At 54.2% G+C, this 27471-nt stretch overlaps 1 protein-coding gene across 11 annotated transcripts in view; it reads right to left on the bottom strand.

Annotated features, from left to right (window-relative positions):
* Nucleotides 1-27471, bottom strand: part of Atp2b2 (ATPase plasma membrane Ca2+ transporting 2) — a 351907-nt gene that overhangs the window by 61041 nt on the left and 263395 nt on the right. For all 11 annotated transcript variants that reach the window (XM_058572956.1, XM_046425452.2, XM_058572950.1 and 8 more), the window contains 3 exons: nucleotides 21345-21542; nucleotides 11911-12168; nucleotides 10816-10941 (listed from right to left, as the gene is read on the bottom strand). In XM_058572956.1, coding sequence (XP_058428939.1) covers nucleotides 10816-10941; nucleotides 11911-12168; nucleotides 21345-21542 — 582 coding nt within the window. The remainder of the gene's footprint in view (nucleotides 1-10815; nucleotides 10942-11910; nucleotides 12169-21344; nucleotides 21543-27471) is intronic.

Raw genomic sequence — 27471 nt, 5'->3', positions numbered from 1 at the left:
GCAAAGCTTTATTCTAAGAAGAGGTGGCACTTAACAATGCCACAATTCCCCAGGGGTTCATGCTGCAAGAAAGATTAAGGACCCCCTTCCCAGAGTTTCAGATTTCTCAAACTAGAATTCTTTCAATGATCTGGAGGGGCAGTTGTAAGGGATGAAGTGGCTATTTTTTTACTGATGCATTATGATTACATATAATAGTGGGATTCATTTTGAATTCTTTATAGATGTACATAACATAATTTGATAAATCAATTTCATTCCCCATCATGACCTTCCCTCCTCCCTTCCCACCTCTGACTCCCCCTCTCTCCTTTATTGGTCTCTCTCCTATTTTTTTTCCCCCTAATGCTGGGGATAGAACTCAGTGCCTTGCACATGCCAGGCAAATGCTCTACCACTGAGCTACATCCCCAGTCCCCTCTCCTCTATTTTCATAAGGTCCCTTTTTATACTTTGTTCTCTCTAGCTTCTACATATGAGAAAACATGTGACCCTTGACATACTGAGTCTGACTTATTTTGCTTAACATATAATCTCCAGTTCCATATTTTTTCTATAAATGACATATTCATTCTTTTTATGGCTGAATAAAATTCATGGTGTGTATATATTTCTTTACCTGTTCATCTGCTGGTGGAACCTGGGATGGTTACATAACTTGGCTATTGTGAATTGTGATGCCATAAACATGGGTTTGCATGTATTGTTATAGCAAACTGATGCTCCGTATACACAATGGGAGTTCTATTCAGCCTTCAAGAGGAAGGAAATTCTGATACACTTTGAGGACATTGTGCTACATGAAATCAACCAGTCACAAACGGACTATAAATACCATGTGGTCCCACTCATGTAAGGTCCCTGAGAGTAGTCAAATTCATAGAGACAGAAAGTAGGATGGGGGTTACCAGGGGTTGGGGAAGAGGAACAGGGAGTTTTAGTTTGGGAAGATGAAAAGTTCCGGAGAGAGACAGTGGTGGTGGCTGCACGAGTGTGAATGTGTTTAATGTCACTGAGTTGGATGGCTGGGCCCAGCCCGGGAAGCTGACAGAATCTACATAAGTGAATTTTTGCTCTCCAGACACCCATTTTCCCCCCTGACTTTAATTTTATCATTCTGGGTAGAAAACTTTCTACAGTGCATCTTGCCCTTCCTTTTTAAATGCAGAAGTAAGAACTCTGTTCCTGCCTGGTGCCTTGTCTCAGGCCATCCTTATGCTGTGCACACAGTAAGTACCATACGGGGATTTCCAGATGTTGCCCAGGGGAGGCCTTGAGACCTCTATACTGAGGCCCCAACCTCCAGGACTTGCTTCTGGAACTCAATTCTGCGTTTTAAACACTGGGTGCCCCTTCTCCATGTTTTCTGGGTGCAACCTGTCTCTAACACCCTTTCTGTTGATTTCTAATTTGCTTGGGATTTGAAACCCAGGTCAGCAAATTCATTAGAATCTACCTAAAACAGGAGTCTATGTGTTCTGAGCCAGGACCTAAAGCATTTTCCTTATGCGAGAAATCCACTCCCTCTTTTCAAGGGGTTCACCTGCCTCATTCCTTTCCTGCCAGGATTTGTGTAATATCTTGTGTGTGTGTGTGCATCTGTGCACTTGCATGCCTGTGCATGTGTGAATGTGTGCTACACTAGCACCTTGGCACGAAGATCTTAGGGTCTTAAAGTGCTCTGCTGAGAGGCAGACAGACACCATCCAGTGTGCTCCCTGAAGGCAGGAGAACATCTTCCTGTCCTGACACAGATGTGGGAGTCACATCATGAAGGTGTACACATTGGGCAGGAGGCCCAGTGAGCTGTCAAGAACTCAGATTCTCAGGTGGGAGAATTCCCAGGACAGGAATCTCATGCAGAGAATGCGGGGGGAGGGGGGTAACCCCGAATGAGTCCAGATGCTGACTCTGGGCCGAGCAGGCTGGCCTGCTGACTTCCCATCTCAGGTCGATGCAGGAGCCACCCAGTCCTCACGAGGCCCCATGTCAGGACCTTGGTCATTGAAACAACGTCTGACAAAACACTTTCTGTGACGGCTTGTGTAGGGCTGTTGCCTACCACCACTCGACCAACAAGGAAACTGACATCATGTAGGGGAGAGGGGGTCACTGGAAACTTCAAAAGAGGGAAAGAGTCACACGCAGTTGCACTTACAGAGTGGAGACGGCAGTGACAGCAATCCAGCTAGACAACACCTACTGCGTGGCAGGCACAGTGCTACCCAAGGTGAGCAATTATATCACGTGATGCTCACGCTGGCCCTCAATTGATGCAGGAGGAAACTGCGGTTGTTGGGGGGGAGGTGGCTTGTCCAGGGTCCCTGGCAAGGGGCAGAGCCAGGATCTGAAGTCTCTGCCTGTTGTCTTGGTCACACGGAACTCTACCCAGGAGACAAGGCCTCAGTAGCTGGGTTTCCAACATGTGAGTAAAGAAAGTTGGCTGAGAAATGAAGGTGCCGGTCCTCTGGCTTGGGTGGTGACAGGGAGGCTGCCCTTCACCTCCCAGCACAGATGATGGAAAAAGATGCAGGGGGCCAGTTTCCACCATGATAATCAGACCTCAAATCACCTTCTAATCTAATCGCTCCCATTGCAGCAGAGAACTGGTCGCTCTGCGTCCGTAAATGGAGGCAGGAGGGGGGAGGAGGAAGCCAGAGGCCGGCTTGGGGTGAAGTCGAGCACAGCGGGGTCCTCTGGGGCCTGGCACTAGATGGGAGCAGGGGGGCTGAAGGTATCCACCTTCCCCTCTGGTCCTCTCTCCTCTGTGTTCCAGCAGTCCCCCAGATGCCACTCTGACCAGTGTCCCCCAACTCAGGTACCCTGCTGAGGGTTTGGGTGGCTCCCTGAGATCCAAAGCACTCCGTCAGCACCCTGGGATCAGGCCCCAAGCCTTCTCTGGCCCTTTACCACCAACTCCTGCTGTGTGGCTTTCTTCCTAGGAGAATACACAGCTCCCTGGCCTTTGTGTCCAGCCCCCTGCCTCTGCTCACACAAGGATGCCATTCCCTCACCTCTTGGCCCCCATCTCCTCCTCAAGGCTCAGGATGAATGTCCCTTCCCTAGGGGGCCCTCCCTGACTCCCATGAGAGGATTTCCTCTCCTTCTTCTGAACCAGCTCTGTGGCCTTCCTTGGGGTACCCCCGGCCTGGCTCCCCAGGGAGCCCCGGGCAGGTAGGGCCTGTGCACATCTCCCCCAGGGGCCTCCTCAGCAGAGCCTGGGGTGCAGCTGCCACTGTAGCCCCTTCCTTGGGGACCTCCTTTTTTGGTATCTCCCATGGTGGGCAGCACTACAATGGAGAATATACGCCCTCCTCCCAATCCACTGTGTGGTCTTACAAAGGCCACCTTAGTCCTGCTTTGCCCCCTGCTTCCCACAGCTCCCTGGGTGGTACCCTTGTCCTCCTGCCAGAGGAGGAATGGCATAAACCAGCCTGTGCTCCCCAGGCTCTTCCTGATCAGCTCTGGAAGTCCCTTGCAGGGGGCGATGCTTGACACCAAGGCTCTAATGTTGGGACAAGAGGCCTGGAGCTTAAGGTCAGCTGACTCCATCTCTCAGAGGAAGAACAGCAGGGTCTCTGCAGAAGGGCAGAGGTGAGAGCCCTTTGGATATGGTGCCCTTGCAGCAGGACCTCACTGTGCGTGCGTGGTCCCTTGGACACTGCTCTGCAGCCCCTACCTCTCCTCACTACCCAGGGAGCCCCTCGGAGCACACAGCACGGGGTGGGGGGGCGTGGACAGAAGGCCCTGGGCTGGAGAGCTAGTCTGGTGTCTGATTCTGATTTGCTGAGGGGCCTACGCCAGCCCCTCGCCTCTCTGGGCCTCCGTTTTGTCCTCTGTGAAATGGGAGGGTTCTGGTCGAGGTCACTACCTCTCAGCCACGGTGAAAGGGCATTCTGGGAAATTCCAGGCAAAGGTAGGAGGGGCCCGTGTGACAGCAGTGGGACATGTGGCAGACACTCAGGGCTCACGAAGGCAGGGTGACAACGTTGCAATCTTGGTGTTCCTAGCATTTAGCGGGGAGGGAGGGAGGAAGAGAAGGCATATTAACTTAGCACTCGCTACGTGCCACAGACAGTCCAGTGGCTCTTCCTACTTCATGAGGTCATGTGAGGGCAGAGCTGGGATGGGCAGCCCAAGGGGGAGGTGGAGGCGGAGCAGCGGGGACCTGGGTCAGCCAGCCGTGGAGGGGGTGACTCCCATCCGCCAATGAGAGAAAGAGGAGCCCAAGGCCAGTCGGGCCTGGAACCCAGGGCTCCTTGACCTCTTGGTTTGGCCCCTGAGCCTGTCTTTGCCCAGGGAGAAGGGAGAAGCAGCCACATCTCCTAAAGGGCCTCCTTGGGTGAAGAGAGATCATGAGAAGGGAGAGGTCAACTCGAGGGCTCAGGATTCCCCTCCTGGCACAAGCACCAAGCTGTGTCAAGAGGATCCCCTGCCCAGTCACCCTTGTCCCACCCCATTGTTATTAATGCAGCTGGCAAAACGTCCCCTTCACAACAGCCCTATGAGGCAGGTTTTGGTGCAAACGCAAGCCCACCTCCCTCTGCCCACCTGTGGCCTCTCTGGCTCAGAGAGGCTGAGTGACGGCCCAGAGTCACACAGCAGCAAACAGCGGAGCTGGGACTTGGACCCGTGCTCTATCCACTACACCCCGCTGCCGCTCATGGAGAAGAGGCAGGGTAGTGTAATGGAGAGAGTGCGGGCCGAGTGGCAGACAGGGCCTTCTGCTGTCACGGTGTCGTCTTAGGCTCCCTGAGGTGGTGGCCCTGGTGGCAGGTCCGGCTCTCTGCTTGGCCTGGCCTTCCACTTGGCGGGGTGGGCAGCAGGCATGGGAGGTGGGCAGAGTCCCCCGAGGGCTTACTGATGTCTTGTGCAACCTTGTGCTGTCACCACTCTGGCTGGGGGGTGACGGAGGCTGGTGGGGGTCCTGCCTGTGGGATGCTCCCCCACCCTGGCCCCCGGCTGCAGCCCCCTCCTCTGATACCCAGCTGCTGTCTACTGTCTTGGTGCAAGGGCTTCCGATGGGCCACGCTATAGTCCGTGCGGACCCTGGAGGTGAGCTGGGCTTGGGCAGATCCCAGGGCTGGGGGGACCCAGGGGCGGGGTTCATCTCCAGCTCTGCCTCTGCCCCCTGTGTGGTCTGACACCCCTTCCCTGGGTGTCAGTTTCTTCAGCTTCAATTTGGGACAAGACCAGGGTTCTCTAGGGGATATTTGAATCCCCTGAAATGCTGCAAAATCCCAAGTCTGGACATCTCTTTCTTGTAAGAGGGATCATTGCTTCTGGGGACTCTCATGGGGGTCATGATCGACAAGCATTCATAAAAATAAAAATAACCAAAAACCAAGATAAAACACTGGTCTTTCATAATAAGTCAAAGCAAAGATGAGGGGCTGTTTCAAGTTCAGGGGGGCTGGAGAGACAAGAGAGATTTCAAGAGTCTTGCAGGCCTGCTGGGTGTACCTGTATAATCCCAGCGACTCAGGAGGCTGAGGCAGGAGGATTGCAAGTTTGAGGCCAGCCTCAGTAACTTAGCAGGGCCCTGAGCAATTTAGTGAGACCCTGTCTCGAAAATGAAAAATATAAAGGGCTGGGGATATGGCTCAGTGGTAAAGCACCCCTGGGTTAAATCCCTGGTACCAAAAAAAAAAAAAAAATGTCCTGCAGGCCCTGCATCCCATACCCTGTGCTGGTCTGGGACAGGGACAATCAGTGGAATGTGACTGTGGATGTTCATTAGGGAATAATTTCTTATCAATGTCAAGTTTCTTGATTGTGACGGCTGTGGCATGGTCACTTAGGGGGATATCGTAGTTCTTGGCGGTCCCCCTGCAGGGCTGAGGGAGAAGGGCCACACCCCTGCAGGAGGGGAGAGACTGAACGGGAGCCCATCACTACGACCATACCCGGGTTCTCCTTGTACCATTTTTTGCCACGTTTCTGGAAATTTAAAATGGTCTTAAAATACAAAGCTGAGAAAATAAATAGACCCAGGTCAGAGTTTGCTCTCCAGGGACCATCTGTTGTTTGACCACATGAAAAAAATTAGAATTCCGTCAATTCCCCAAACACTGGGGGACAGTGCGTGAACATCTGGATTTCTGGTTCTTGCCAAGTGAGCTCTGTGGCCACCCAGGGTGGTGCCCGGGGCAGCTGTGTTCTTGCTGGGCTTTCCCACAGATGTGGGGTCGGAGAGTCCTGAACCTTCCCCCCCCTGGCCAGTCTGCAGATATGTGGGACACGGGCTTGCACAGGACTGTCTGTCATGGGGGACAGTGCGTGACTGCCTGAGCCTTCCCACTGCACGCAGCACCCCAGGCCTCTGGCATTTGGAAAGGACAGTCACCTCCATTCATGCCTGTGGTCCCCACAGTGGCCCTGCAGGGTAAGTGACAGGTGTCATTGCACAGGCACAGACATGGAGGCTCAGGGGGGTGAGGGCCCTGCTCGGGGTCACAGGCCAAGTGCGGCCGGGACAACTGACTAGAACTGGAGTGTTCTTTGCCTTCTGTAATGCAAACCAATGTGTCGGACGTCCCTAGGGGGTGTCTGAAGCACCATGAGGACCCTGTGAGTGTCCCCAGACTTGTCCCTCTGTTTCTCAAGGGCTCAGCATGGCCTCTTTGCAGAGGTAAGGGGCTGATGGTTTCTGGTCATTCTCAAAAATTAGCCTCCACATTTGTTCTGCAGCGGGTCAGGGCCTGGGGAAGACGGCAACCAGGAAGACCCGCCCCCTGGAAGAAGCTGGAGTCGGGAGGACCTGCAGGGTGGAGTGGAGTGGGCAGCCCAGAGGGACAGGAAAGGGCAGATATTGAGATAAAGAAGACAGGGCGAAGGATACTTCTGAAGACTCCATACGTCCACACAACCTCTCCCACTGGGGTTACCAACCCATTTTAGACATGAGGAAATGGAGGCCCAGAGAGGGTAAGAAGATTGTCTGGAGTCTCCAGCCAAGGAGGGCAGATATGGGGTAGGAACCCAGGACTGTTTTACCCCCAAGTCCAGGCTCCCCTTTGGGGACAGGGAAAGGAAACAACAAGCATCTTAAATAGCTCTGTGCCAGCATGATGCTAGGGACTCCACCTCCATCTTATCACTAGTGCCATCCCTATCAGCCTCAAAGGTAAAACGAGGCTCAGAGAAGTGAAGCAACATGCCTGAGGCCACACAGCCAATTCATCTCAGAGTGTAGGAATGGTTAAGCTGGACGCGGTTCTCAGTTTTTTCTGTGATTCCACACAGCTTCTTTCTCCTGGGAGGCCTGAAATGAGGCTGGGCATGACCTCCCGACAGGCTTGGGCTCAGAACTCCTGGAGGTTGGACCTGTCTAGCAGAAGGACTGGTGCAGGAGCATACCATGGCTAGGACCGTCTGTTATGGCCAAGGATGGAAAAAGGCCCCTAAAAGTGAGATTAGTTAGATCTGGTCGGGGGGATGGGATCATAGTGGATTTTGTTTATCTGAGATGGTTTCTGCAGTGCAAAACATAGCCCACCTTACAGGGCTGTGCCCAAATGGGCCAAGCACCATGTGGAATGGTGGGGGCTAAAAGATGCACCCAGGCAGAAAGGGGGTGATCCCAGAGGGCAGTGGGGGTCAGGGAAGTCTTCGCAGGGGAGGTGAGTGGATGGTCAGGAGATCTATGAGCAAAAAGGAAGGCAAAGGAACATCTGGGACGAGGGTCTGTCCTTAAAGGCAGGTCAGAGGGAACCAATCAGGTGGCACTGCAGGGAGGTACAGGGTGAGGGAGGGGGACGGTGAGCCTCTGCCTTCAGGGCTGAAAGGGACATCAAATGCAGTGCCCTCTCAGTGGCCATTTCACGGCCCAAGCTCATACTCAGTGACAGGGGACTCACTGCCCTGCGGACAGCCTCTGTTGTCCCTGAACAATTCAGAATGTTCTAGAATTATTCTCTTTCCATTTACACTCCTTCCTACGAGGCCAATTATACCCCTTCTGTTCCCTGGGAGCCTGGGCGGCCATCTGCCTTGGACCCTCCTGGAAACTGGGTTTCTGGTCACCAGGCTGCAGGCTCACCTGCGCCCTGGGGTGATTCTGGGGATCCCGACTCCGCCCTCCCTGCGCTCATGGGCTCTGAGCTCGCTGGGCACACTTCCCGCAATGCACCAGGACAGACTTGCAGGCCAGGTGGCCAGAAACCTGCCAGGTCCCCAGCCTTCCGGGGGCAGTGTAAACTGTGGAGCCCCCCGGGCTGGTCAGCACCCCTCCTGACCTCCCCAGGAGGACATCCCGGCGCCCTGGCGGGTACCTCCTGACAGGCAGAGGCTAGAGCCTCCTCCTCCTGCGTGGTCTTCCAGCTAACTGGACAGATCAAGACCAAAGCCTGGGTTCAACATGGGCTCAGGGACTCAAAGTGGCTTCCTGGGTCACCCCTCTGTCGTCTCCGTGCTCACAAGCCACCTGCTCCTGAGCCGACACCAGCCTGAGATTCACAGGACTCAGCCAGATCCCTACGGAGACCTGGAGGGCTCTGTATTTGTCCCCAGTCCCCAATCCTGCCCCACCCAGAGGGGAGGAGCCTCCAGGGTCTAAGGGCCCCTAGGCCTCAGCTCTCTTGTGGGATCCCTGGGCCTCCGGGGGCTTCTGGCTCCCCAGAGACATCCACAGCCCCTCCCCAGTTACGAGGCTTCTCCTTGGCAGGTAGAAGGGACGCAGAGATGGAGAGATGCTCCCCAAGCCACTGGGATCCCCCACAGCTCCCCACAGCTCCTCTTTTGTCTCCTGCCCTGGTTTTCTCCTCTGCCTTCAACACTCTTGAGGATTTGGTCTTTCTGCTGCCTTTGGGCCCTCTGGTCTCTGCTCAGAGGCTCCGTGGCCTGTGATTCACCTGGGCTGGCTGCCTGGCTCCCTGTCCACCTCTGTGCATCTGTCTTTTCCAGGGTCTCTCTGCACCTGTGCCGACCTCTTTGGCTGGTTTGTGATGCTGTCAAGCCAGCGATTCTGGACATTTTCTCTCCCCGGGCCTCTGCCAGCATCCTCCCTTCCCACTCCTTCTCCAAACTCTCCGGAACCTTCATTGCCCATCCACACAGGCCCATGCCTCCCTGCGGCTCTCGCGGAACAGATGACTCACCCAGATGCTTCCCCCAAGGATGCTCGCCTTGCCAACCACCTCATCCCAGAGGTCAGTGCCAGGGCCGAGGGGCTGTGACCATCTCTTGAGCTCTCATGTGACCCTGTGTTCCAAGAGGGTACTTAGGACCTTCCGTGGTTGCTCATTCAGACCCCAGGGCCTTTGCACTGCTGTTCCTCTGTCATGGATGACATTTTCAGGGTTCCACTTTTACAAAGCCCCTCAGAGAGGCCTTCCCTGAGCCGCTGAGGTTCCGACCCCCTTCCTCAGGGCCTCTTTCTCACTACAAGGGTATGTCTTCATCTAATAAATCATTATCTAAAATAAAGTCACCTACTTGTTCCTTTATTGGCTGTCTTTGTCACTAGACTCTCAGCTCCAGGATGGAAGGGACCTTATTTGTCCCTTGCACATGGTAGGTGCTTACTAGATGTTGGATGGATAAATTCTGGATAAATCAATTCCTCATCCTCAGTCTCACTCCTTTCTACGACCCTACCTACCCTACAGACCTGTGCATCTTCTCGGCTTTGCACATGCTCATCTCGGCTGGGAGGGCCCTTTCTCCACAATGGGGCTCGGTGAGCTCCTACTCAGCCTTCAGAACCCAGCTCAACACCACCTCCTCTGGATGCTTGGCTCCTCTCCTGGCTTTCATGTCTACTGTGGAACAGCTAGTTGTAGGTCTGTTCCCCCAAGTCCATCCGGGCGGGGGCTCCCCAGGGCAGAGGCTGGGTCTGAATCTGTTTGTGGGCATCCCTGTGCTCAGCCCGAACCTGTGCTGGACCACAAGGCCGTTTGGTTTCTCTGCAGGGAGCGTGTGTTACCTGGCCAGCGCCTCATCTGTGCAGAGTCTCCCCACCCCTTTTCTTGTCCCCTAGAAGCCACAGTAACCTTAAAAAAATGAAACTGTGATCAGCCCCTTCTTAAAATGATCCCGCCATCCCCATCACAGTCAGAATAATTCCCAAGTTTTTGATGCTGAGGCCTGGCCTCTGGCCCCTCCACTTCTCCGTTTTGCTCACCATCCTCCGGTGTGGTCCTGCCTCTGGGCCTTCATCTTGCTGTTCCCTCTGCCTGGCAGCCCTGTCTCTTGGGGGAGTGACAGGCTGGCTCTTCCTCACCCGGCTCAGCTCACATGTTGGCCTCTACAAGAGGCTGTCCCTGACCTCTCCACACCCCATCCTCATGTCCTGCTGGCTTTCTTCATACACCTGTCACTCCGGGCATGTCCACCTGGCCTCCCTCTCTCAATTCGCCACAGGCTCCGCAGGACTGGCCTTGCCTGCCTCAGCCACTGCGGTAGCCCCAGCACCCACCGTGGGGGGCCAGGAGCACACTAAGGGTCCGCAAAGATTGTCACCAGATGGATTCTTTCTCATGCCTGATGAGAAAGCGTTGGTGTTTGGCTTTTGAGTAATCCAAGTCACTAGAAGGTACGTTCCACGGGACGAGGGGTCACTTTGAAGTGACTGTGACAAGGTTGACTTTCTGCACTGAGCCAGCCCCAGGGTTCAGAGCATTGCCAGGTGCCCAGGAGGCTCACTGTTTAGTTTCCTGGGGTGAAGGGACGGCCTTCTCATTGAGGCCTGAGCTTCAGAGAGCCCAGAGGCCAGGACCAAGGTCCCTTGAGCTCCTTTGGCCTCATGAAGGGGACACTCGGGCATCGCCCTCCTTGTGGGGGTGGGAACCAGCCCACTGTGGGGCCGCAGCTCACCTGACAGCAGCATGGGGTCTTTGTCCACGGACTTGCGCACCTGGTCAGACTCCCCTGTCAGGGAGCTTTCGTCGATCTTGAGGTCATTGCCCTGGATGAAGAGGCCGTCTGCAGGGAGGAGGTCACCTGGTGGAGGAAGGGCAGGGGAGTTGGCCGGCCGTCTCAGGTGGTCAGAGAGACTGGGACAGTCCATGGTGTGGGAAGGTTCTCTGCTGAGGACCGGATGCCTAGAGCCCCCAGGGTGCCTGAACCAAGATGGCGCCCACCACAGGCCGAGGTCTAGCTCAGGACTGGGGCCAGGTGAATGGTGCAAGGTCTGGGGAGCAGAGGTTGGGCCCAGTGATACTGCAAACACAAATGGGCAGGTACTTCACAAAGTGCTTCTCTTGGCCTGGCCTGGAGTGCGAGCCCAGGTGGTTTTCTCCATGATTCACTCTTTTCCAGTCTCAGCCAGGCTTGGGGGAGATTTTTTTGGCTGAGACCAGTCTGACTTGGGTAGGCTGAGGGGATCCCCAACCAAGGCACCTCATCCGGGGGGGAATCAAGCCCTCTCAGCTGAGGGAGGAGGGACGTTCCTGTCCCTGCCCCATGGTCTGCCTCTACTTACCCAGAACATATCTAGTCAGACTCTCTTTGATGGCTCCTGCCCACTTTCCCGCTGGTAGTATTATAGGACCAGAATATTTGCTCATCTACTCCTGCTTCCTCTATCACCTCTGCTAGCCAGCGACCTTCCACCATAGCCAAATCAGGGATGGGAAATAGATCTCATCTCACAAACCCATTGGGAGTAGAAATGGTCCTTGGAATGTTGTGTTGAGAAGGCTTCAGAGCTGTCCCCAGTCTCTGGGCTGTGATCACTTGGTAATATCTGCTACGGGTGGGAGTTTGGACAGAAGGGATACATGTGCTAAGTACTTGCCGTTTCTGATCTAAATGGATTCTGGGGTCCCATCTCTTCTAGGATTTCAAGGACCCTGGAGCACAGCCTGGCTTGGGATGTGTTCAGGGACCCTTCCCTGGTTCAGCCTCTCTCTGCCTCTGCCTGGCCTGTCCCACCTCTGTCCAGACGCTGGGCTTTCGAACGTGGCTCACCGTATTTGATCTGGGCGATGTCCCCAACCACGATCTCAGCCACAGGGATCTGGACCACCTGGCCAGCCCGGACCACCGTGAACTTCTGCTCCTGCTCAATGCGACTCTGCAGGCCCCGGAACTGTTTCTCTTTGCTCCAGTCATTGAAGGCTGTGACCAGGACCACGCAGATGACGGAGAGGAGGATGGCGGCCCCCTCGATCCAACCTGCTTCTGCCTCTCCTTCATCCTCGGCCCCGCCCTGGGCCGTGGCACATCCTGCAGAGAGAGCAGAAGGGGTCAGCAAGGTAGAAAGGGCCTCCTGGCCTGGGTTTAAAGTCCAGCTCAAGTAACAAATATTAATAACCAGGTGACAATAATCCATTTGTTCAGCGGGTGCCAAGCTGGGGGCCAAGAGCCTCCTGTGGCTCAAATCATAAAAGACTCTGCCCATTTCACTGAAGTGGAAGCCGAGGGTTCTCGCCCAAGCTAGGAAGGGCAGGTAGGGTGCTCAGAAGTGACCTCAGGCAGTGTGGCTCAGGGCCCATTATCTTAGCCACTTCAGTTTCCTGCCTCCGTTCAAGCTGTGAGATCCTGGACATGTGACTTCCCCTCTCCAAACCTCAGCTTTCTCCTCTGTAAAATGGGAAGCATATTCTTTATCTCAGCAGCCTACTGTGAAGGTTGAAATTTAACGAAGGTTGAAATCTTGCACGGCCTGGCACAGACGGGTCCCCCTCCTCCACTCACATCCAAAATGGGGCCTAATTCATGAGAAAAGTGAAAAAGTGAGGTTGGGAGAGAAGGAAGGCAACCAGTATTTGCCAAAAAAGGGTAGTTTTGTTCATATCCCCTTTTTGTTCATTCAGCAATGGTGAGACAGACCCACAGGCAGTGGGGACAGCAGGGTGGTGGTCCGGTGAGGGGATTAGAACCACAGTCCTGGGCCTGCCCTCCAGTGCTCTGAGTGACCCTGGGTGACCCTGGGTGAGTCTGTCCTCCCTTGGCTTCAGGGGCCTCATCTGCAAAACAGGGACCACTGAGACCACTTCTCCTGGCCTGGGCTCAGCACACGGGGCTTCTCACCCAGCCCCTGTTGGATGACAGCTGAGGACAGGCCCCACTGCACAGTGAGGACTCCGACTCAGGCTGCAGGCTGCCTGTTTGACCTGCAGTGACCCTGAATCCCCCCTAGCACCCCTGAACCTCCAAGCTGGGCCTTTGGACTGCTCGAGGACTGCTAGGGCCCGTGTGATGAAGAGAGAAAGAAAACACAGGGTGCATCAAACCCAGGGCCTCAGACTTGGGTGCTCAATCCCTGCTGTGCTGAGGTGAAGTCTTCCTATCCTCTGCTGGCCTGTACCCCAAAAGGATCCCGAGAGCGAGAGGTGTCCCCCCTTGTGCAGATGAAGAACATGAGGCCCAGAGAGGTGAGGTAGCACGGCCAGCTGAGATCAGGACTTTTTATCCACTGGGAGTTGGAGAGCAGCCGTCTCCATGGAAGGGCCCCTGAGCAGTGTCTGACCATCCACCCCTGAGGAGCTCAGAGGGGCTCCCTTCCATGGGACCTAGACAGGCGGTGGGGAAATCTGCAAGGCCTACGGTGTGCCAGACATTTACTTTTACCCTCAAGCTGACGGAGAGAAGAACGGTGGTTCAGAGGACAGCGACTCACCTGGGTTCATGCAGCAGATCTGGGATTTGCAACCAGGACCTGGAATCTGACATCAGACCAGGCCTGCCCACTGCCTCTGTCTGCCACATACGGGCCTTCCAAGGGAAGGTTACAAAGACTCGTGGCTGACGAGTCTAGAAGCCCAGTTTGGTCCCAAGGAACAGGTAACAGTAGTTTCAAGAGACCCTAACATAAGTTTCTGGAAAACCAGGGGTTAGAAGCAATATGATAAGAAGGCCACATGGGAGTGTTTGTGGCACTCTGCTCATGGGCGAGTCGGGGTTAGGCTGGCAGCCCCGAGCTCGTGAAGGTAAAGCCTCACTGTGGCCGAGGAAAATTGCCACTGGAAAATTCCAGGTCTCAGGCTGCACCAGCTGCTTCCTGCAGGCCAGTCAATTATGTCACCATGTGGGGTTCTCAAAGCTACTTCTTCTCCCCCTTGGGAGTTTCAGGCATTTCCAATAACTTTAAACTGCTCAACCAGACTAGCCCTTGGGGGTAAGGTCATCACCGTTGTGCTAATGAGAACTGACGCTGGGCCAGCCGCGAGTTTGAATCCTAGCTGCACCACTTAGCTGCAGCATAGAATCCGATATTCTTGGGGCTGGGATTGTGGTTCAACAGTGGAGCGTCTAGCACATGCGAGGCCTTGGGTTCGATCCTCAGCACCACATAAAAATAAACAAATAAAATAGAAGTATTATAAAAAAAAAGAATCCTATATTCTTCTCATATGCAAAATGAGGGTGATGATGGGTGTTCCCCTCAAAAGGTGATGGAGAGGACTAGGGCAGGCCTTCATACGACACACTCACTGCAGGGAGCATACAGTGGGTGCTCACATGAAGCTGCTGCTGCTTGTTTTCCAGCAGATGGGCATGCGTGCTGAACACAGGTCCCATGGCCTGTGTGGGTAGAGTCTCGAGTCACCTGGTACAGAGGGGGGTCCAGCTGGATTTGGGTTTGATGGAGGCAGGAAAGGAAATGGGGAAGGTGGCCCTGGATCACCTTGAATGACATTCGTAGAGACCTAAAAAACTAAGAAACAGCCAGATGTGGTGGTGCATGCCGGTAGCCCCAGAGACTTGGGAGGCTAAGACAGGAGGATCGCAAGTTCAAAGCCAGCCTCAGCAACTTGGCAAGACTCTGCCTCAAAGTAAAAAAATAAAAAGGGCTGGGGGCAGGGGCGCTGGGGTTGAGACTCAGCGGTAGAGCGCTCGCCTAGCACATGCAAGGCCCTGGGTTAGATCCTCAGCACCACATAAAAATAAATAAAATAAAGTTATTGTGTCCAACTACAACTATAAAAAATAAATATTCTTAAAAAGAAGGGTTGGGGATGTGGCTCAGTGGTTAAGTACCCCTGTGTTCCATCCCCAGTACCATCAAACAAACAAAACATGAGAAACACAGATGCTCCTTGCTAGATGAAGCTCAGCACACTTGGCCTTCTATATTGGTGAGTTCCAACCAACCCGAAGGAAAAATAATAAAGAAAAATAATTTGGCCTGTACTAGCATGCATAGTTCTTTTCGTTATTATTCCCTAAACAATACAGTATAACAACTATTCACCTAGCACTTACATTTCATTAGGTACCATAAGTCATTGAGAGACAATTTAAAGAATATGGGATAATGTGTGTAGGTTTTGGGCCAGTACCAGGACACTGTATAGAAGAGACTTCGCATCCTCGGGTTTGGTGGCCACATGGGTCCTGGAACCAATCTCCCATGGGTCCTGAGGGGCGACTAGGCTGAAATTCATGATTTTGGAGCTGAAGGGTGGACGGGGGAGTCGACATTATAGACAGAAGCCTGCTGCTTTGTTTCACAGGACGTCTGGCGCCTGCCGCCTTTACGTGCTCTGTCATGGAGAGGCCATTTCCCCTGTCCTGTGCTTCCTCCATGGGCCCCTGTGAGAGCAGTTACTGGAGGATTCGGACGCTCCCTGACGAGGCGGTAGAGAGCTTGTGGGCTCTGGAATGGGAAAGACCTGGCTTCAGTCCCAAGCTGTTCCGTGTGACTTGGCCTCTCTGAGCCCCGGTTTGGAAAGCTGTAAAGTGGGATGGCCCCAGGGGCTTGGGAATCCAGGGCCGACCATATGGTGGACTCATGAATGTTGGTCCTCCCGTTTCCATGATCCCCTCTTCCTGAACTGGCTCACAGAAGCCCAGGGCATGGTGGTGGGGTCTGCACCCTGTTCCCTCAGCTCTCAGCCCTGTCTGCTGCCCTTGCTGATTCTATATTGAGGCGCCTCTGCGCCTTGAAGGGCACTCGCTCTGCCAGCAAAGATGGATTAGCTTCATCTCCTTTTGAGAACTGTCTGATGGTCCCATGGTGCCTCGGGACAGCCAGAAAGTAGATCCCTGAGGTGGGCCTTCAGCCACCCAGGAGCTGCAGGACCCTGGAAGCGACCCCTGTGCTCTGGTGCAAATAGTGGGAGAAGAGAAAGGAGGGACGAGGCGGGTGGGCAGGTCCTGTGGAGTCTCCCCTGGGCCCTTGGACTGGGCTGGGGACAGGATTTGGAGACTGTGCCTTCAGGTACAAAGTGATGTGGGTGAGGGAATCACAGGCTGTGGAGTGTCCACAGTGTCCACAGCCCTTCTGATTGCTTTCTTGCTGGTGGCTGTGATTGCTTCACATAGCAGAAGCCATAGAGCCAGCTCTCAATCCTAGGTCTTCAAATCCTAAATTGGGGATCCTTCCAGACAGCTCACTCCCATCCAGCTGACCTAGTTCATCTTCCATGGTTTTGGGGAGAAAGGATAAGAGCCCTGAGTGCCCTGGAGTTGAACATTGTCAAACTAGGCAATGTCAACAGAGTAATGATGTCACTACTGGACAAGGGCACAGGTCAGTGAACAAATCTTGACTGACCCCTGACTATGGGCTAGATGCGATGCTCTACTCCCTGCACACACTAATCGCATTCTGCACATTTGTGCTGGGCAGGGGTCACCTGCCCCATTCTACAGACATGGAAAGTGAGGCGGCACAGGGAGGGTCACTTGCTGGGGACTCTCTGTGCCTGGACATTGCTCCACGTTTCCCATCTGCTGAGAGCAGGCCTCCTTCCTCCGGCGGGCGTGTGGTTGGTGGGGAACAGCCAGACCCCAGGGCTGCCCGGGTGTCGCATCCCTCTGCCCGCCCAAAACCTTTTCTTGGAAATGATCCCAGAAGTGTGTGCCTTTCCTCTCTGGCCCTTTGAGACCGTCCCCACCCAGGGAAGCCCGAGGCCTGGCTTGGGGCCACTGTCCCCATCTCTGGGAACCATTCCAGGCAAGTATCCTCTCCTCCCAGAGCTTTAGTCCCCTCACCTAGAGGTGGCAGCTGGGGATACCATGTGCCTGGTTACCGTAAGAGCTGGGGGCTGCGTGCGTCAGCGCTCAGCATGGAAGATGGTGGTGGGTGACTGCGCCAGGTGCACACTGGGGACTCGGGAGAAGCTGGTGGGTGCTGTCCAGCTTTCCCGGGGGCATGGTATAAAGAAACTGCCCACTGCCTTCTCCCTCCCTCCCTCCCTCCCTCTGCCTGCAGGGCTCCATTCAGGTCTGCAGGAGAAGCAGGGGCCCCTCTCTGGCTCCAGTGGGCGTCCCCAGGAGCCATACCACAGTGCGGCAGGCACCAGCGCCAGGCATGGGGATGTGGAAATTGTGGTCTAACCTGCTCCCACTGCTCCTCTCTGCTGTGCAGCAGAGGACCTCAGAGTTGGGTGCTGCAGAGGATGCGGCTCCATCTACCCACGGGGGCGGCAAGTCCGGGTCCCGAGTGCTGGCTCTGCTCGGGCTCTCTGGGATGTGCTCCGGGGTCCTGCATTCCCTCCAGTCCTCACAAGGGTCCCATATAGTAGCTTCTACCCCATTTTACAGCTGTAAACACTGAGGCCGCGCATCGGTATGCTGGCCTGTGGTCCTGCATTGGACATGCAGGACTGGGCCCTGAGCCCAGGCTCCCACCCGACTCTGGTGCCTCCTGGCAGTTGGCAGCTGGCATTGAGAGAAACCAAGGCCAGAGCCTGGGCTCTCAGAAGAAGGACCACCTTGTGGGGCTGTGGCTCCTGCAGCTGCCTTGGACCCAGAGTGTGGCCTGCATCAGGGCCCCAGCCAGAGGCAGAAAGGGAAGAGGTGTGAAATCTCGCCTTGCTGCCTACACCTCAGGGCCTCAGGCAAGTCCCTCCCCTCCAGGGGCCTCATGTCTGCACCCCTGAGTTGCATGCCATGGCGGCCAGCCCTGGAGCTGAGGGGCAGCTGTCCTAGAGCATGCTAGATGCCCCATCCATGCTCCCCCCTCCCTGCCAACACCTGCTCTCTTGAGCTCTAGGCCTGCACACCACTGGGTCACACAAGGCCATCTGTCTGGGTGGCAGTGACTCAGTCCTGTCCCTCTCTGAGGAAACACAGCCAAGGGACAAGAGCGAGGAGCCAGAATGCCTCCGTCTGAGTCACGGTACTGTTGCTTCCTCGCTGTGTGGTTTAGCCAGTCTTAGCATCCCAGGGCCTCGGTTTGCTGGGTAATAATAGGACCTACCCACAGGGCTGCTGTGAGGACTGAGGGTGAGAAATGGACTTCCACCACCACAGCTCCCAAGTAGTGGCAGCTATAAAAATGCCACAAGTCTGATCATCACTATGTGTTTGTGTTGTATCCTTAGGTTTTGTTCGAGGCTTATTCAAGTAGCTATATTTAATCTTCTTCTATGTTTGCTTTGACATCTCTGCAGAGAAGGCTGCCCATCATGCGTCTCTGATAATGTCCTATGGGAAAGTGCATCCCAGAATTCATTGTCAGGAAAAATGTCATCTTCCTCCTTGTGGACAACTTGAGCTATGCAAATCATCTGAATTCCTTTTCTTCCCTTACTGCTGGGAAGCTCATGTCAAACATAGATCTCAACCGTGGTAGCAACTATAGCTGGCTTATTTGCTTCCATCCTTTTCCTGTTCGCTTTCTGTGAGATGTGTCCCTCTTATGTCTTTATATCCATTATGGAAAAAGTTAATGTGGGGAAAAATTAGCTTATTATTTTGTATAGGATTGAGGTAGTTGTTCTAATACATCTGGTTATCCAATTTCTTGAGCAACTTAGGTTTGGGAGGGGGCAGAGCAGCACATGTTCAAGGGACCTCAGAGATTACATCTTTAATTGGAGAAAATCAGGCCCATTATGGTTATTTCTTACATACTACTAGTATTTTTTTTTTTTTTTTTGCTTGCCGGAAGTAGTGACTGTAGGATGATCCATGTACACAACACATTTGTCAGAAGATGCGTCATCATAATTATAACAAAAGAAAGTGTTTGCAAGGTCTAACTGATTGAAAAAAAGCACATTATAAAGTGATCAAACAGCAAAGCAATATATCTTACATAATCCCACGTATCCACGGAGTGTGTCTAGCTACCTGCCTGCCTCTAGGTCACAGAGGGTTCTCTCTGGGTGGCGGGGTTACAGGTGGTTTTATTTTTCTGCTTTGTGCTTACCTACATTTTAGACTTTTCCTATTGTGAGCTTGCATACAATGAATCAATATGTTAATTGTGTGAGTTTTTTTCCTATTTAAGGAAATGCCCATCAGGGGAGGTTTGAAGTCTTGGCCACCATGCAGGGGAGCAGGCATGGAGTCAGCCGGTGCTCGGTGGCTGTCTTTGGAGTGAAGGATGAGTGGAGGTCAAGGTTCTCCGTGGGAGCCATCCGTCCTGGCTCTGGGAAGAGTGGGTTTGCTCCAGTTTGTCCCACCTCCCTAAGAGGGTGAACCAGCTTTTCCTTGGTCCTGGGAGCAAGGTCTCACTCTGCCTGTGAGAAACAAAGTCGGCGCCTATCCAAGTGTGTGTCGTCCACGGGCCGACTTCTGGGACAGGACCACGGAAAGGCAGAGGTGCAGAGGGACCGAGTGGCATTTCACACAGGGCACAAAGGAAGTGATCAGAGATGAAGATCTGAGAAGGAGGACCAGGGCAGCCACAGCCCTGGAAGTGGCAGTCCAGCACCCACCACGAGACCCTTTCTTACCTCTGCACAGTACCCATCTGAGGAAACAGAGGATCAGAGAGGGTATGTGGCTTGCATAAGCTGGGAAGCAGTGGAGTGATTTAACCCAGGGGCATGTGACTTCAGAGGCTGTTTTTTTTTTTTTTTTTTGGATGGCAGGGGGCAGTACTGGGAATTGAACCCAGGGGTGCTCTACCACTGAGCTACATCCGTAGCCCTTTTTGAATTTTATTTTGAGACAGGATCTCACTAAGTTGCTGAGGCTGTCCTCTAACTTGTGATCCTCCTGCCTCAGCCTCCTGAGCAGCTGGGATTACTGCACCACCACACCTGGCCAGAGGTTATGCTTTTAATCACTTCATTTTATCTCCACACCCAAAGGGTGTGTTGGAGACAGGATGAGAGAGAGAGAGAGAGAGAGAGAGAGAGAGAGAGAGAGAGAGAGAGAGACGTATCAAGACAAGAGTGGAAAGGGGAGAGAGACTGATAGAGAGAAAAAATGAGAGAAAGATTTCAAAACTTTCTATCCCACTCTTTCTGGACAGAGGTGGAAAAGGCCCAACAGGAGGTACTTTAGGTCAGCCCCCGCCCCCGCCAAGTGAAGGCCTCCGCAGGCAGGCGGAAGAGTAACGAGAATCATCAAGAATCATACAAGGACAGGGCCGCCCAGCCTTGGCCTGAGCAGCACAGTGTGCCAATCCCTGCTGCAGGAGGTGAGGTGCAAGGAGTCACCTCCATGGTGAGCCAGTGACTTGGGGGGTTCTGGGAAGAAACCCAGTTGGAGAGTCCCTCAGATGTTGGTGTGCCCCCAGGACAGGGACCCCAGAGGGATCCGTGAACAGGGCTGAAGCACCATCAAGTCAGCGGGTCAGGAGTGCACAGGGCAGACGGTTCAGGCTTTGTCCCCAGCGGCGAGTGCGGGGAGCCCTTGCAGAGCAGCCTGGATGGATGTCGGGGTCACCGTCACCCGGTCTGCAGCACCCATCTTCATGAACAGCATGTGACTGTCTCAGGAGGGACCTGGCCCTGGTGTCTTAACAAACTCCACAGCAAAACCCGAGGACTCTTTTTAGCTGGGTGCTGTGGTCTGGAAGGTCTCCCAGGTCCTTGCTTTGGGAATTTAATCCTCACATTCGTGTGTGGATGGGACCTGGAGGTGAGGCTTTTGGGAGGTGACGAAGGTCATGAGGATGGGGATCCCGTGACGGCATTAGTGGCTTACGGGAAGAGGCCCAAGCTGGCAGCTTGTTCTGCCTCACTATTGGGTCCCCTTCGGCCACATGAAGATGCAGCAGAAGGTCCCCACCAGACGGTACTGGACTTCTAGCCTCCAGAAACATGAGAAGTCAATTTCTTTTCTTTAGAAATGACCTTGCCTGTGACATTCTGTTCTAGCAACGTCAAACAGATTCTGGGTAACCTCGAGTAAGTTAACCCACTTCTCTGTGCCTTGGTTTCCTTGTCTTTCTGATGGGCACAATGATGGCCCCTTGCTCACGGGGTATCTGGAAGACAGCTCAGCTCAGAGCTTGGCACACGGTAAGTGCCTAATAAGTGCTCGTGGTGATCACTGTTACTGTTGGTCTGATCCTTGCATTTCACACAAAGGAAGACTGGATACTGAGGGCTTTAGACTGCTGCTCATTCGGTGTGTGTGAGGCCTCAGTTTCCTCATCTGGAAGCAGTGGTGGCCGTGGGCCCTGGGTGCCCTGCGGTGTGGGCACTGTGGCCAGGAGTGCATGCTCCATGCGGGGCGGGGATCAGGGGGTCTGAGGCCCGCCAACCTACCTTCGTTGCTCTCGCCAGGCGGGTGGTAGAAGGACAGTCCCAGGGAGATGATGGCCGCAATTTCCAGGATGATGAGCGTCACATCCTGCAGGGCTTCCCACACGAGCTGCAGGAAGGTTTTTGGCTTCTTTGGAGGTATAAAGTTTTGCCCAAAAATCTGCTTCCTCTTTTCCAGGTCTGGGGCGGTGCCTGGTAAACCTGTGGACAGAGTGCAGAGAGGTGGGCAGGGGGCCCTGGAGGGACGCGTGTGTGTCCCCGAGCACCGACATCAGCCCCCAGCTGGGCAGAGCGTCTCCCCCGGGGCCTCTGTTACCAGGAAGGACCGGGTCCCTCCTGTGGTTATGGAAGGCTGCACTAGAGTGGGAACAGGAGGCTGTGCCGGGTGCCCCTGCACCATCGCCAAGGTGAACCCGGGGTCAAGAGGAGCCGTGAGAACTGCATAAGATAATCCATGCAGTCCAGGACAGGGCCAAGAGCAAGACAGGAGGTGACTTCCCGGGGCCACATATGGAAGGTGCTGGAAGCCACATCTGGTGGGTGGGAGATACTCAGCTGGGCTGGGCCAGAGCAGCGAGGGGCAGCCAGATGTCGGCCTCGTCATGCAAGGGCTGGATGGACGGCGCAGCCAGGTTCACGGCTAACTCACTAGTTCTTCATTTCCAGATAGTTCCTCCAGCCTCAAGAGCCCCACCCCACCTCCTTCCTGCTCAGCAATCGTGGGAAGCATCCCATTATCTTCTGGTAACTTCTGATCTATGTCTGTGGCCCTAGCGGTCACCACTGAGCCTCACCCCACCAGGGCAGGCAAGTCCCTGGCGGGGAAGGGCTTCCCGTGCCCTCTGTCTGCTGGCCCCCCACAGAGGTCAGCCCTTCCCACGTTGCTGTGTCATTTTGTTTCTCTGTGACAGCTCCTGCCTTTGTTCCTGTGGGCCAGGGACATCCTGTCCTGCCATCGACACCGGGTGCCGTCCTCAGCCTCTCTGAGCAGCCTCCCCTCTACACCAGGTGGACAGCAGCCTCTGCCCTTACCTCTCCCCCGCCCTGATCACAGCAGGGCTTATGGGTTTGCTGGGCCAGTTGGTTTTGGGGGCAAAGACTGGTCTGATGCCTATTTCTCAGAGCCTGGCACTGGAGGTCATGGCGGAGAACGTAGCACGAATGGCTCTGTCAGCTGGGCAGGCTCAGCCACATCTCCCCTGTGGCTTGATGACAGCTGGATGGGGACAGGGAGGGGCACAGACCTCTCACTGGACCTCAGGCCTCCAGCCCACTACTGAGAAGGGAGAACTGGAAGAAGCCCAGGGGGGCTGGAGTGCTCAGTTGTATTCAGGGGAACTTAGTGGACGAATATATGACATGGCGCTAGGACTCCAAGTCTGTCGTTCATTGGCTCATTCATCCGTCCATTGGCTCAGTCTGTGTCTCTTTCTGGTACCAGGGGTGCTTAACCACTGAACCACACTGCCAGCCCTTTTTATTTTTTTTCTTTTGAGACAGGGTCTGGCTAAGTTGCTTAGGACCTCGTTAAATGGCTGAGTCTGGCCTTGAACTTGCAATCCTCCTGCCTCAGCCTCCTGAGCTGCTGGAATTACAGGCATGTGCCGCCACCCCCAGCTCAATCCCTATGACTGGAGCCCCTGCTGTGGCCAGCTTGGTGCTGGGCACTGGGGAGAGGTGTGCATGGGACATCCCTGTGGCTCATGGACACAGGAGCTCAGGGAGCTGGGAGTCTGGCAGCCTGGGGTTCAGGGGTGCAGGGCAACAGGCATGTTCCGTGTCTGGAATTCCAAGTGCAGAGCCTCCTCTGAGTGACTCCTCTGACCCACAGTGAGCCCTCCATTGGGGGCCCGAGAGCCAGGGGGCTGAGACCCCAGGGGAGGACTGCACGTTCCCAGGAGGCCCTGCACCAGCCTCGCCTGCAGCATGGACGCTCTGGACAGCTCTCGTCCTGCTGTGCAGTGAGAACGGGGGAAGCCACAGCCCAGGTGCGCCCATTTTATGGATCGGGGCCTGAGGCTTCCCAGTCACCAAGCTGCTGCCTGGGGCTACTCTTGGGCTGTGCAAAAGGCCAGCCCTGCCTTCTCAAAGCATGTGGAGATGTCTCCACGGTCCCCTGCTGCGGTACCCATCAGGGGTAACACCTGTATTTGAAGCAGAAATTCCAGAAGCTGCAGGAATCTCCCTCCACGTGTCCAATTGTGCCCACAGCCAGGGTCTGAACTTCCTTGGGCTTTATACTTCTCACCAAAAGCTCTGATTCCTTTAGACGCCCAGAGGGGAGAAGCCATCATAGTTCTGGTCACCGTAGTGTAAGAGCTCCAGGTCCCTCTCTGAGTGTGTTTTGATGGGGGAGGGAAGCTTGGGAGGGTGGTGGACCTCTGATGGAGAGGCCACGATGGCCAACACTAGCCTGGTGTGGCAGTTCGTTGTGCCTCAGGCCACTGATGTCCCTTCTCTGAGCCTCAGTTTCCTCATCTTGCTAACGGGGGAGTTCACCATGATGGGTGAGTCCCTAGGATCCCGGGGGTCCAAGGTTCGCAGGCCCTGAAGTGGTCCTGCTGGGCTCTGTTTTTACCTTTAGGGGCTCTTTGTGAGGTCTGGTGTAAATAAAGGGCTTAGATCAGAAAAAGATGGGTTGGGGGGGCTGCTCAACTTCTCTCCCCACCCCCCTGATGGGCAGAGACACGAGTCTCTGAATCTTGTGAGGCTCTCGGTTCAGATGCGCTGGAGTCTGGAGTGTGAATGGTTGCTTGGTCATGCTCTCGGTTCCCAAAGTCAGGCCACAGCTCTGGGAGGTCTGTCGTGCTGGGGACCCACACACTAGGCCCTGCGATCTGGGGTTCTGGGACAGCAGACAGGGTGGGGACTCCAAATTCAAATAGCTGTAGGTGCTGCGCAGGTTTGGGGAGTGAGAGGAGTAGCTGGGTGGCAGACAGTGGGGAGTGGTGGGGACTGGGGCAAAGAGAACACTGACCCTTCTAAAGGGGCAGATGTTTCTAAGGGCCCCTGTGGGGGAATATGCACCCAGCGAATCAGATCTTCCAACCTAGGAGAAGGAGGACACCTGGAACTTGACAGAACATCTCCCCAGTGAAGATATTTCAGAGCCAAATACAACAAATCTATGGGTGGGATTCTGCCCGAGGTTGCCAGTCTGAGACCCCCCCAAGGCTATGGGTCGGAAGAGGGAGAAGGCTGGGAGGGAGGGGCCAGGGCAGAGAAACTTCTCTCTCCCTTCCTCCTCTTTTCTGGGCAGCACCCCCCTAACACCAGGCCCTGTCCTGTTCCCCACAGGCTTCTGGGGGCCTCCTGGGTTATTCCCATGGTCAAAACTAACAGGAAGTCTTCACAACGACAAATTCCCCAGAATATACACCCTCAAGTGGTTAGGCTCACAGGGTCTCCGAGTTGGCTCATGGTAGGTCCTGGCATCTCACTCCTGGGCCATGTTGGAGCTGGGGATGCCAAACCCCAAGAACTCAGGTGGGTTTGGACTTGGATATCCTGTGTTCAAATCCCAGGTCGGAGTTACTCTGAGTAAGTGATTTTGCCCCTTGGTCCTCAGTTTCCTCATCTGTAAAACACAGGCAATAGCAGGGCCCACTTCCCAGGGTTTGGGTGCAGCTGCCGTCTCCACATTCCATGTAAGGGCCGCAGAGCTGGGTCTGGACCCAGGGGAGCGTATTGTATTTACTACTGACTCGTTTGGGGCTGTACGTGTGATGAGCCCAGCCCTCCCGAGGAAAGATGGCTCGCCCAGACAGGGTTTCCATAGGAGAGGGGAACTCAAGGTGAGGTGAGGACAGCAGAAGGGCCTTGGGACTGCAGAGAAGCCAGCCACTTCCTCTCTGTGGGCCTCAGTTTCCCAACATGGGACATGAAGGGATGGTCTAGAAGCGGGTTGAGGGTGGGTGACTCTGGAACCTTGTATGCAAAGACAGTGGGACGCTCACCTGGTCTAGCCCACCCTCCGTGTCCTTCCCAGGACTCTCAGTCTCCCCACCTTCCTGCTAGATACCAACATGCCTATTTTGGGGAGCAGACACAACAGAGACTGGGGTGAGGGATGAATGGTGTCAGAGATTCAATTTAGATTGTGGAGCATCTCGCCACTTAGCATATTAAAAATTAATACAGTGTGTCAAATGTTGTTGGACCCACCAGCAAGGGTCTAAAAATTCAGGAAAAAAAATGCGCAGGACAGAGGCTGCATGGGGTGTGGGTATTCAAGTGAGAAGTTTCTTTTTATTTATTTTTATTTTGTGGTACAGGGAGTTGAAGCCAGTGGCTCTTCACCACTGAGATTCATTCCCAGACCTTTCTATTATTATTATTTTTTTTAAAATTTTGAGATAAGGTCTCAGTTAGTTGCTGAGGCTGGCCTGGAACGTGTGATCCTCCTGCCTCGGCCTCCCAAGTTGCTGGGATTCCAGGCATGAGCTACTGTGCCTGACTGAATTTTCTCTCTATACAATTACAGAGCACTGGGCGGGGAGTTGAGTTTGAGTCTTGATTCTACCACTGACTGGTGAGTGAAGCAACCCAAGGCCCCCCAGAAAGGGTGAGCCGTCTACTTAAGGTCACACGGCAAGGAAAGACAGAGAAACACCCTTGGAGACTCAGTTTTCTCATCAATAAAATGGGAGGAAGTAACCCCTACGCTGTGGTGGACCACTGTCAGAGGAATAGCTGTGAATACTCTGGGCAAATGGTGGGAACACTATCTGTGTGCCTTCATGGAAAAAATAAATTTCAGCTGTTGTCTAGATTCTTTTACTGGGGCCAGAATTTGGGCGTCCTGTTATTTATGTAAGAGAAGAAGGCCACAGCTCCCAGAGTGGGGGTTTCAGTTGTACAGAATTATTTGCTGTGATGGCTGCTTGCTGTCACTGGACATTTGAGGAGTGTACCTCCAGCTGTCCTGGACACTGATTGGGTTCTCTCCCAGCCTCTGAGCCCTCGCCCTGTCACCCCCGGTCTTCTGTTTCCAGTGAGTGGCTCCCTCTTCTCAGTCATTTCAGACTCGTCTTTGATGGCTGCTAACAGCTCTCTCAGGCTGTCAGAGAGGTTTTTTTTTGGTTGGCCCAGTGATTTAAAAAAATGGGAAATTTTCACCAACATAAGAAATGCAAGCACTTCTAAATAGAAGTCCTCACGTTTGGCTCAGGGAGTCACGTGCCCCTACCTAAGGGAGTTGGAACCTGTGAGTGACACCTCTCTGATGCGAACACCCCCCCACCTCTGCTCCAGTAAGGAGCGCTGGGGGCGGAGGAGGGGACCGTGCATGTCAGCTTGAGTTCTCTTGGGTGCAGAGGGAACTAACTGCACCTTGTATGAAGGCAGATTGGTGGGACTGGAGATACGATGTGTGTCAATCGTGCCTGGCACATGTTGGCCTTCATGATTTCTGGATGCAGTTCTTACTAGTTGCCACCGCTGCTACTAACTACCACGTTACCACCTCTGCACTATGGGCCTGGACTGTGCATCTCTGGTTTTGCCCTCTGAATTGTCACCTATTAGATCGCCACCCTATCTGAGATTACCACCCCTGACATATCATACCTCTCTGTAGGTCCTGAGACCTGGTTTGAATCTATCTTTCCTTGCTGTGTGACCTTAAGGAGATGGCTCACCCTTTCTGGGGGGCCTTGGGTTGCTTCACTTGAAGAGCAAACAGAACCAAGGCTCTGTGCACTGTAACGTTCTGCTGTTGTGGTCACCCCACTGTGCAGATGTGGACCCTGAGGCTCTGTTGGAGCTCCGTGGTCAACCTGCCCTGCTGCAGCCTGATCCAGTCAGGGGTCGTCTACACCTGCTCCCAACACACACCGACAGTGACCCCACCTGATCAAGCTGACGGGAAACCTTGATTCACACCAGCCTAGTGCCTGCTACTCTGGGGTGCTTGGGAAATTTCAGGTCAAACCAAAGATGAGTGTTTTCCTCTGTGGCTTCCTGGCCCTGCTACTTGCATTTATGAAGCAGAGACAGGGGTTCAGCTGAAGGGCACCCAGAAGGCAGGTGTGTGACTTAGTGCGTGCAAGAGGCTGTAGGCGCACAAGTGCATGCTCAGGAGTGCAGCCAGATAGAGGTGTGTGGCACCGGGCTGTCCACGTGTCCTGTC

The sequence above is a fragment of the Marmota monax genome, unplaced genomic scaffold (genome assembly GCF_021218885.2).
Source record: "Marmota monax isolate L192 unplaced genomic scaffold, Marmota_monax_Labrador192_F-V1.1 WCK01_AAM20220418_F8-fsc00028, whole genome shotgun sequence".
NCBI lineage: Eukaryota > Metazoa > Chordata > Mammalia > Rodentia > Sciuridae > Marmota > Marmota monax.
This window is presented reverse-complemented; position numbering and strand designations above follow the sequence as displayed.